This window comes from Nicrophorus vespilloides, unplaced genomic scaffold (assembly GCF_001412225.1).
Source record: "Nicrophorus vespilloides isolate i.1.1-1 unplaced genomic scaffold, Nicve_v1.0, whole genome shotgun sequence".
Lineage (NCBI taxonomy): Eukaryota > Metazoa > Arthropoda > Insecta > Coleoptera > Silphidae > Nicrophorus > Nicrophorus vespilloides.
The window spans coordinates 19,761-30,351 of record NW_017097512.1 but is presented as its reverse complement, the minus strand read 5'-3'; the positions used below and the strand labels follow the sequence as shown (position 1 = coordinate 30,351).

General features: G+C 38.8%; 4 protein-coding genes across 4 annotated transcripts in view; 2 read left to right on the top strand and 2 right to left on the bottom strand.

The window, feature by feature from the left end:
* Positions 1 to 1,100, top strand: part of LOC108560301 (anaphase-promoting complex subunit 2) — a 2,906-nt gene extending 1,806 nt beyond the window's left edge. Inside the window, exons 6-8 of the mRNA XM_017917783.1 lie at positions 1 to 532; positions 593 to 828; positions 886 to 1,100. The exon at positions 1 to 532 is cut by the window's left edge and continues 14 nt beyond it. Of these exons, the coding sequence (XP_017773272.1) occupies positions 1 to 532; positions 593 to 828; positions 886 to 1,089 (972 nt within the window). The 3' untranslated portion in view covers positions 1,090 to 1,100. The remainder of the gene's footprint in view (positions 533 to 592; positions 829 to 885) is intronic.
* Positions 1,101 to 3,005: 1,905 nt separating this feature from the next.
* LOC108560306 lies at positions 3,006 to 5,062 on the bottom strand. The gene is made up of 6 exons (XM_017917790.1): positions 4,924 to 5,062; positions 4,376 to 4,502; positions 4,207 to 4,320; positions 3,838 to 4,151; positions 3,716 to 3,780; positions 3,006 to 3,655 (listed from the first exon to the last, which is right to left on the bottom strand). The coding sequence occupies exons 1-6, from the start codon at positions 4,978 to 4,980 to the stop codon at positions 3,292 to 3,294; spliced, it is 1,041 nt and encodes a 346-aa protein (XP_017773279.1). The 5' UTR covers positions 4,981 to 5,062; the 3' UTR covers positions 3,006 to 3,291.
* A 38-nt stretch (positions 5,063 to 5,100) lies between these two features.
* On the bottom strand, positions 5,101 to 6,783 carry LOC108560307. Its single transcript, XM_017917791.1, has 6 exons — positions 6,501 to 6,783; positions 6,333 to 6,444; positions 6,082 to 6,273; positions 5,889 to 6,022; positions 5,355 to 5,838; positions 5,101 to 5,292 (listed from the first exon to the last, which is right to left on the bottom strand). The coding sequence occupies exons 1-6, from the start codon at positions 6,552 to 6,554 to the stop codon at positions 5,261 to 5,263; spliced, it is 1,008 nt and encodes a 335-aa protein (XP_017773280.1). The 5' UTR covers positions 6,555 to 6,783; the 3' UTR covers positions 5,101 to 5,260.
* Positions 6,784 to 7,444: 661 nt separating this feature from the next.
* On the top strand, positions 7,445 to 8,649 carry LOC108560303. The gene is made up of 4 exons (XM_017917785.1): positions 7,445 to 7,857; positions 7,916 to 8,037; positions 8,097 to 8,174; positions 8,239 to 8,649. The coding sequence occupies exons 1-4, from the start codon at positions 7,849 to 7,851 to the stop codon at positions 8,561 to 8,563; spliced, it is 534 nt and encodes a 177-aa protein (XP_017773274.1). The 5' UTR covers positions 7,445 to 7,848; the 3' UTR covers positions 8,564 to 8,649.
* The last annotated feature ends 1,942 nt before the right edge of the window (positions 8,650 to 10,591 follow it).

The window sequence follows — 10,591 nt, the reverse complement described above, 5'->3', positions numbered from 1 at the left end:
CAATCCGCCCGCCGCAGCAACGACATCATATCGATGCTCGTGAACGTTTACGGAAGCAGGGAACTGTTCGTCAACGAATACAGGACTCTGCTTGCGGATCGTTTGCTCTCGCAATTGACCTGCGACACGGAGAAGGAGATTCGCTACGTGGAGTTGCTGAAGCGGCGTTTCGGCGATTCGCAGCTGCACTTCTGCGAGGTCATGCTGAAGGATATCGCGGATTCGAAGAGGATCTCGCAGCACATCAAACAGGACGTCGAATACATTGAAACCGATATTCCGATGAACGCTATGGTCGTGTCCGCGCAGTTCTGGCCTGCCTTCAAGGATGAGAAGGTGCAGCTGCACGCGGTCGTTGATGAACAGATGGAGAGGTACACGAAAGGCTTCGAGATGCTGAAAGGGAACCGCACGTTGACATGGAAGAAGCATCTGGGTATCGTCGATTTGGAACTGGAATTACCGGACAGAACACTGAATTTGTCCGTGGCTCCGGTGCATGCAACGATCATCATGCATTTTCAGGATAAAAGTAATTTGAATTGTTCAGGTGTAAGAGGATTTGCAAATTAATTTGTTAATTGTTGAAAAGATATCTGGGCTTTGGATGAGCTGAGTCGGTTGATGCAGATGCCGTCGACTATTTTGAGAAGGAAGATCGGTTTCTGGCAGAGTTACGGGTTGATCTCAGAGGTCAGCCCAGACACGTTCCATCTGATCGAGGAAGGTGAGGATAAGAACGATTCGTCTGGTATCGATATCGTCGTCGAGGAGGAATCCGAAAGTGCCATGGCCAGCGCGGAAGATCAACGCGAAGAGGAATTACAGGTGCGACCGATCTTCGACATACAAAAATTCACGAGTTTTACAATTGACCATTTTCAGACTATATGGTCGTACATCATTGGAATGCTGATGAATCTGGACTCGCTTCCACTGGAGAGGATTCACCAGATGTTGAAGATGTTCGCGTTTCAGGGTCCCACCATCGAGTGCAGCGTGCAAGAACTTCGGCAGTTCCTCGACCGAAAAGTGAGGGAACATCATCTCGTCCTCTCCGGAGGACAATACAGACTGCAGAAATCTTAATAAACTATTTATCCAAATAAAAATTATTTAATTTTCACCTAGAATTTTCTTTTGCAACAATAACAACCTCCTCTTTTCATATATTTTACAATAACAAACACATTTGAAAGGCAGATGCGTTTGCGGTTCCGCAGGTGCTCTCGCATTTATTTATTCGAATCATAATAGCGTAATTCCATCCAACTCGAGCAATTAAAATGCATATTGTTTCAGAATTTCTAATGTAATAAAACGAATATCTACTTTTAACTTTCCAATTTAAGTAAATTTTTACAAAATTTTATATATTTAACATGTTAAATGTTTGCTTTACTATATGAAAATGAGAAAAGATGAAAGTTAATAATATTCATTCTCATTTTCTGATTATAATTAATGGTCTTTCTAAGAGTTAAAATTACTTTTCATTAATTTATAGGTAAAAGCACAATTCCTATAGTGAAAGCATGATTTGTTTAAATTTGATTGTGTGACTGCAGTTTTGAAAATTGAATCAATGCAAATAAATCAGTTTCGGTAAAAGTATAGTAGATGATTAACGTACATCTGCTTTCTCATGAAGAAGCAGAAGCCTCGTCACCATAAAATAAACACGAACAATTATAATTGGAATAGTAAAAGGAGAAACATCGAATGGGTTTGTTCTCTCCACTAGAAGAGAGCGAAGATGCGATTGCTATCATTGTGTGTGTGTGTGTGTCTGAACATAATTTCTTTTTAAAAAGCTATTATCCATTACCATAATTCTTATGTATGTATAGTAGTAGTTTTCGATTTCTTCAACCTAGATATCGAGGAATCCACAGAAAAGGGGCATCGGCAACAATTATCCGCTTTTACTGCGAGAAATTGATTCGCGAGGCCACAGATGATCCGAATTGGAGCGCGAATCTTTACTGACGACGACGATGAGGGAGGAGAGCAGCCAAAGCGCGCACTCTTCACAGTCTGCCGGTGGTAGTTGTTGATTATAAAAGACGACGGGTGCGATGCGAAAGTGATAGTGAGTGAAGAGATGTTGCAAAAGTCGCTCCTGATTGCAGCAGCAGCAGCAGCAACCTGTCTGTTTGCATTGCAAGTGCAGTGCGAGGAACGCAGGGATGTTCACAGGATCATCCTGAAGACGGAAAGGAGCAAGAAACATACAGCAAAGGTCTCAAACAAGAAATTAAAGTGGACGTCTATAATTGCAGAAAGGATTTGTTGATTTTGTAGAAACCGAATATGCAGCAGCACAAAATGCGAGATCACGAAGCGCACGGATCCATCGTCCACGAAGACTTTACAATTCCGTCTCGCTACAATTTCAGTCCCGATCTTCAAGCACTAATGAAACCTAGACCACCGCATCCACACGATTTCTTGATCACCTATCCGGAGGAGCAATTGAACTTCGATCACACCTACAACGTAGACACTAGTAAGTCTGTTAATCTTAATCCGCAAGCAAACATAAATAAATGTGTATAAATTTCGTAGACGCCTGGACTCCGGTTTCTAATGAACCGAATCAATCCATCGGCAACAGAATCAAAAAGAAGAAGCTGCGCAGGAAACCACCTTCCACCGAAGAACCCCTCTTGGACTTTACCACTTCGAAACCGCTGAAGAGTGTGCATCCGGTGCATTTCGAACATTTCGTTAATTTCAAGAAGGTGGCGAAGAAACCGCCGGTCAAGATGCACAATTCGTATGAAGTGTACGAGGAGGTTCAAGAGAACGAACCACCACCGCCTAAGAGCAAAAAGTCTGCATCGACAGCTTTCAACAACCTGTCGCCTTTGCCGTACTCGTTCAAGAACAGCAATCATTTCTTGCCCACCACTTACACGCAGGATCTCAAATACGGAATCAGAGTTAAAGGACGAAAGTCGCACTAAATTTTATCATATTTCTATTTATTCTATTATATTATATATGCAAAACCAAATAGATGAATTTTATTGAACATGATATGATTGGAATTAGTTTTAAACGCAATATAAAAGAATCGCATACAGCGAGTTTCAAAGAGCCAAAATTTAGCTTTAATTTGGTTTAACAATGGTTTTCAATGAATTTCTTTCGCGAAAACATTTGCAATCTCTCTTTATTAAAATCATGTCAAATGTGAAATATCTTAAATAATTGTTGAAATAAATCTAAAACAATAAAAGTCTATAAACGATTAAGATTAAATAGATGTGTGTATTATTGCTTCGATTATGCGGCGTATTGATGATTACTCCTGAGGACCGACTTCAGTTTAGGACTGGAGGGTGGAGTGTAATCCGGCGCCGGTATCGTCGGAGGCATCACTTTGTTGGGAGACCTTCCGCGGTTTCCTCTTCCGATCTTCGCCACCGGTGGTGTCACTTGTCGTTCCTGCGTCTTCGGCTGCGGGAAGTCATCGTACGCGTTGTACTGGTTCCCCTTGTAATCGTACCGCCTTGCGCTGACCCGATCCTCGTTCTGAGTTCTGGACATCGACGTGCTCCAAGAACTGTCGTCGTCCACGAAACCACCGTTCACCTGCGATATCCACGGCATCGGATCCGCATCGTTCGACACTTCAGCGAAATAATTCCTACAAAGAAAAAGCACGTTACTTTAATTCTTCTATAATTTTGAACATTTCTATTCGCACTGTCGTTGAACCGGTTCAAACGCGTTGATTGCTGCCTGCTGCTGAAAGATGACCGGTGTTTCCTCCTTGAAAAGTAAAGATAGTAACACTTTCCAAATGGTTTACTTCAAACGTGTGCATACCTGTTTGTTGAGTATAAGTATTATTTTCATTGTGATCGCACAGGCCATCAAGTTGAGTAACAAGAGAACGTATCCTTTGGCCGCGATCGACATCATGATCCCCACAGACAAGATTACCAAATCAAAGTTACTAATATTCTCATATTTGCGCATGGCATTTGTAAATAAACTAATTTCAATATTGGATGATACGTAATCATAGTCGATCGCGAAGAGTATAGTCACGATTATGTCCAAGATTGAGATGAACGCAGCGATCGTCAACCAACTGATGAAATACTTCTTCATGTACGACCACTTCTTGAATCTCAGCACTACGGATAGGAATAATTAGATGATTCATTCAATATTTTTGGTATTTGTGCTTACACCAGAACACGTAAGAGGAGATGGCCAACCAAGAGACGGATAAGACCATGTAGATGTAAGCGAAGTAGTTTACGGATTCATTGTTCATATAAAGAATATCAAACTGCAGATCATCTATAGATTGTTGAACGATGGTTAAATTTAGATTTAGATTTTAGATGGAACTTACTGAAATACATTATATTCAACGTAACGCTGAGACGACTCGCGTACGTAGTTTCCACTGTGACCTCCAAAACACCATTTCTGTAGAGTATTGCTAGTACACTTAATATAGTCCAGACTAAACCTTGCACCTGAAGAAATTGATTTATTAATTAATTTGATTAAACAGTTCAATTTCAAGAAATATGCTGGCAACTTTCTGAATCAATTGCTTCAAAATCTAATTAGAAAATATATTCGTAAACATATTTTGTTAATTCGAGCGTCACAAATTTATCCATTGTTTGAGATGATTCGTAATATTCTCAGGTAAAACTAATCTCATTATTCCCATAGTTAAACGAATGTTGTTTTTCTCTTCGATTCTAGTACAAGTTATTAATTAAGATGTATTCCAGTAAACGTGAATCTTTCGTTTCACAATGTTCGTCAACGATGATTAGTAGTTATCTACTTAATAATAGATTGTACTTAATTCCAATGAGAATACGAATATCGAGTTTGTTGGAGATGGAAATAAATGTGAATGTTGGGCATTTTCTGGGTACTTACGACTCCAAGAGTTGCGATGAAGAGTCCAACAGGTCTGACCAGAGGGTGAATAGCCATCACGGATTGTACATATCCCGAGGAAACCTAAGCAAAGCGAAACGTGAAACTGGCGAACACAATGTGAACACAGCAGATAACGAACGACTCGATTAGTCGTCGTGTATTGCAGATAAATAGTGATATCAAAATAATTTTATTATCTGATAAAAAGGGCGGCTTCAAGTGAATCACAATTTCGTCATGTTTTCGGGATTTACATATGGGATTCATAATAAAAATTAAAATATCTATATAAAAATGGTAATAAATAAGTTTAAAAGTATTCTTTCGTCTTGTTTTAGAAGTGCGTTTCTCTGGCTGCTGTTTGTACTGGAAAAAAAGGATAAAGTTTTAGATGATTTTTGTACGCGGTTGTCGATGGATTCGGTTACCATTCGATTGCAGCTTCTTGGTTTTATCACCGATGTCCTCGAGGTAGGACCAGGGCAGTTGTCCTCTTAGTTCCGAGTTGAGACGCGCTTTATCGCCGTTGCATGGACTCGATTTGAACGTGGAGCAGAAGTCGTCGCCTGCGGTTCGGCTGCCGGTGCTTCTGTTGCACTCCTCCAGCTCTTTGAAGGTGTTCGAGTAGTTCAGTTCGCTTCTGGCGTCTTCGAAGGGACCGTAGAACAGCTGCCAATTCCTGATGCGCGCCTCCGAGTTGTTCTTTCTCTTCCTCCGACGCATCTCGTCCGCGTACCGTTTCTTGGACGCCCGGTACGTCGCTCTGCCGACCACGAAGAGAAGCACCAGATTGATCAGCCAGATCACGCCCAAACGGCCCGACATAATAGCCATGATCACAGCAGTTGAAAGCTCGAACGTTGAGTCCATCTCTTTAACCGACGTATCCTCCTCTTCACCCAAATTGTGTCTCTGCACAAATTATCAATTAATATTTCGATTTAACTTATGGATTATATTACAATCATTTTAGGTACTTGAAGACTAAAGTAGATCGCGCAGAAAACGTCCATGATCAGCGAGATGAAATCGATGATGATCCACGGCGAGAAAAAGAACACGGCCGACCATTGTTTCATCCTCATCAGAGTCCCAACTATACGAACAAATATCAAATTGGAATCATCTTTCGGGATAAAAGAGATAATTACGTACTCAGCAATGATACGGAGGTGATTATCCAGAGAGCATCGAAGATGAAGTAGAGCAGCATCAGCTTGTCCGTGAGATCGGCGTTCGCGAGATGCAAGACGTCCAGCAACGTTTCGTTCCTTTCGTTCTGCAAGAGCCCGGTAAAGTTACGACTCTTGAGGTAATCCTCGATCGGTTCGATGTCCCTTGCGTCATCTACAACAAAACATTGAAACATCGATTGCAAACAATCAGAAGGATGATTGAAAACTCACTGTAAAAATAGGTCAGGTAAAAGTAGAGTTGCACCTTCTGGTGGATGCGAAAATCGGTGGCGAAGAGCTTCCTCCCAGCTACGATCCACCAGATGTGCAATCCTGTCTGCAACTGCAATCAATTTCAACACTGTACAATCACAAAACTGTTGTCGTTTTAGTACTTACTAGTGTCCAGATGGAGACTCCGATGCATACGCATTGGTCACTGCAAGGAACCATATTGAACTCACATCTTTTTTGGGATGGCGATAGAAGATTTAAAGATATATAAAAAAACTACTTTTCACCAACTACATGTGCATGTTCCTCTCCCTCTGTGTGTGAGTGAGTTTGCGTGCAACTATGGAGTATTGTAGATAGGGATTTATTGTCGCACTTGATAAGATAGCAAAACTAAATTTAAATCGCCTTTTTTTCCTCCTCCTCCTCGTCTCTCCCTCGCATCCTGTTGTTTTCGTTTCATTCTGCACACTCTTCCCAATGCGATTCTCATTATTCATTATACAACTTCTCCCTAATCTAATTTTCAGGTATTACGATAGGATAAGTTTGTTTCACATAATCAGGCAGATAGTGTTTTTCAAGATTAAGTTTCGGAAGTATGTAATTATTATTAATTGAAAATATTAAGAAATACAAAAGATATTGTTTGAACCGCAACCAGCTAGACTATTTCGCAATGGCAAAAGTAAAATTAACAGGCGGCTTGTTAATTAATTGGAGTCGTCAATTGTTTGCGAAAACAAGAGACAGAGTAAATAACTCGCTCGTTTGTTATTACTATGATCGAGTCAGAAATCAATGGTTTCTAGAGAAACTGTGTATCTTTTAATTAGACACTTTCGATGAGACTTCCTTCGCATATTAACAATACCAAACTTCTTTGAAACTTGTGGTATAATTACAAATTGTTTTCTCTATCAATTTCTATTAATAATACACACTTTGGAGATTAATATCAAATAGCTTTCATCCTTATAAAAATCCAATAGATAACCCTAATTAAACACCAAAAATGATGATCAACGTTAAGCAATGTTGTAAAACTGAATTTTACCTAAAAGTTATAATGAAAGTAACAAAACTAATAGAGTTTATTGTCAGTTGAACGAAAGATAGACTGCTTTGTCATATTCATAAATATTTATATCGAAAGGATGGTTGGGACAGTAATGAGACAATCAAATATTATTTTAGAAAGATGCGGATTCGCGGAAGAAGTATGATTTCTCCGATGTGACGTCTCTATCTACATTAACGTGCATTTCCATGGCAAACAGAGAAACGCAGCATGATCCAAACTGCACGCATTATGACAAAAAATCTTACGATCTTTGTCAGTCAGTTTTTCATACATTCTCAATACATTTTTCATATTTGTCTTACGTAAGTGGGAAGATTTCCTTACGCAGTTTGCGCGTTCAATTAACACCTCAGAATTCGCATATAAACGTACACGTATTACGTTTCTTTTTTATTCAGTCGACAGTTGTTTATAAAGAAGGGAACAAAAATGAAGCAGGTAACATTCGCGTTTTTTTTGGGGTGAAAACTTTTATCTTAATAGTGATGTGTTGTAGGTTTTATCGTTCTTGGTGCTGCTAGTTTTCGGCGGAAGCAGAGCTTTACCGATGCAAGAGGATGAAGGTGTCTTCGCTGACGGTCCCATAGATCTGAGCAACTCGACCGGTCCAAAAGATCTGTAAGTGTTCAATTTTATCGTCGCTTTAACATTTTATTTGTACTGTTTATGTGATTTAGGTACGTGATCAAAACTATAGTGTACGAAGTGGGCATCTTGACGGACGCTTCGAACGATACGAGCAACTCGACCGAGATGTAAGTGCGCGCAAATATTATTAAACTTAAAGATTCTTTGTGTTGAAAGCGTAATAATTTCTAGCACCGAAGAAGTAGATTTGACGTTCTTCAATCCGACGCACAACGGTAGCACGATCGACTTAAGCAACATCCCAGTTCCGATTCAGGCAAACATCAGCGGCATCTCGATCACCGGAATCGCTCCCGTCAACTTCGGCACGTTCGATCTGAAAGGTGACGACAAGAATCTTCTCGTCGCCCCGCTGAACGGATCCGCGATCCTTCCGAACGCCGTCATAAGCGTCACGCAGAACGTGAGCACCGTGGACAGCGAGAAGGGCGAAGAAATCCTCAAGCAAATCTCGCCGCTGCTCAACCTGCAGAACGGCACTCTGAACGCGCCGTGAACGTAACGTTTGCCGATTGAAGAAGGTCTGGTGATCTTTTCCTCTGGCTTAGCTCTCGCCAGAGTCACGTGCCAAAAAAATATATCATCAATATTCCTTAACAACAACAACAACAAAAATCTTCAACACGTATTTTCACAGTTCATTATCACGTCAAGTAAATAACTGTTGAAAATATCTTTTAAAGAAAAATGAAACCAATGTTTGTCTTTATAATAAAATTGATTGTCTTATGAACTTATCGATATAAATTATTGAAACAAATATTTTTATAAACAAAAATTTAGACCTTATTCGACTTTATTGTATAACTTAACATTAATTTGTATTAATTAGATGTTTTTTTTTTATATTTAAAAGTACATTAAGTTAATTTGTAGATATGTATGAGTCATAAATTATATTATACAATTATAGGTCTATATCGTCTATTCAAATCCCGACTGTACTAAAATTCCGACGCTTGAAATCCCGACAATCAAAATCACTACTATATTGAAATCCAGGCTGGCTCAAAATCCCGACTGTATTTAAATTCCGACACTTGAAATCTCGATTATGTTAAAATCCCGACTATATCGAAATCCCAGTTGGCTCAAAATCCCGACTATATCGAAATCCCGGCTGGCTCAAAATCCCGACTGTATTTAAATCCCTACACTTGAAATCTCGACTACGTTAAAATCCCGACTATATCGAAATCCCAGTTGGCTCAAAATCCCGACTGTATTTAAATCCCGACTATATCGAAATTCCGGCTTGCTCAAAATTCCGACTATAACGAAATCCCAACTACCATAAAAATGTTATTGTAGAAATTTATAATATTAGAAGACTCTGTCGGGATTATGGTAGTCAGAATTTTGACATAGTCGGGATTTCGATATAGTCGGGATTTCGGTTGTCGGGCAATTATACTATGATCAAATAAACAATAATCATTTAATATCTCGGACTTTCAAGATCTTGCGACTGATGGTGAAATAAAGACATTTTAACATAAAAAATTAACGTTTTGGTAATTACATAAATCAATTAAAGTGTAAAAAAAAAAAACGAAAAGCAAATTGATAGAGCGCCAAAGTTGGTGAACTACAAGCTTCACGATAATGCCAAGAGATAGAGCTGAATTAAATAAATAAGTAAACCTACACCATCTTTCGGTTCTCTCATCTAGAAGAAAGTTCAGCCGTTTTGGCGCTGCTCTCATTAAGAAATTCCAAGTAGTCTTAATTCATAATTAATCAAATTCTTAACTTTTCGATCAATCGTTAACGAACTTACGAATGTAAAATTGATGACATTAAAGCACCATCTCTTGGACATCAAAATAATCGCACAAATTGTTTTAAACGTAATAACTTTACCAAAAAGAAAAAATGCCTTAAAATTTTTAAATATTATTAAATACTTTCTACTGTCGATGCAGAAAACGTAATAAATGTTGATACTGACCTCTGGTGTTCATTCAGTGTTTCCTGAACCTGCAACGTTCATAAAACAATTGAGAAAAGGAAAAACAAAGGAATGTCATGGTGGATAAATAACAGCGCAACAAACCGCACATGCTATGTTGCTTAGTAACCATAAAGAAACGTGCACATGTTTATATTTATTTATATATATATATATATAATATATTTAAAAATAACCATTCTTATTATTTGTTTGATTCTTTACAATTTTCTTTATATAATCGATGCGATATAATCCATTTGGAAGTGTTATTAAACTATATAATACAGAAACGCGCGTGTACTGTTGTTCTCTCAACTCTTTAGTCGTCGCCTCCTATCCATTTTCATTTCATTCCAAACGCATTCATATTTTGTTCGTTTGTTTTATTATGTAATATAACTACAGCCCATCTCTCTGCGCGTCTTCAAACATATATATATTTCATCCAAACGTTGTTGCTCTCCGTCATCTTGCACACACACACAAGTAGAATTCGTCTCATACACAATAATAATAATAGTAATATTTACACCAGAATTTCGCGTGCGTACAAAAATAGAAACTGTCCGG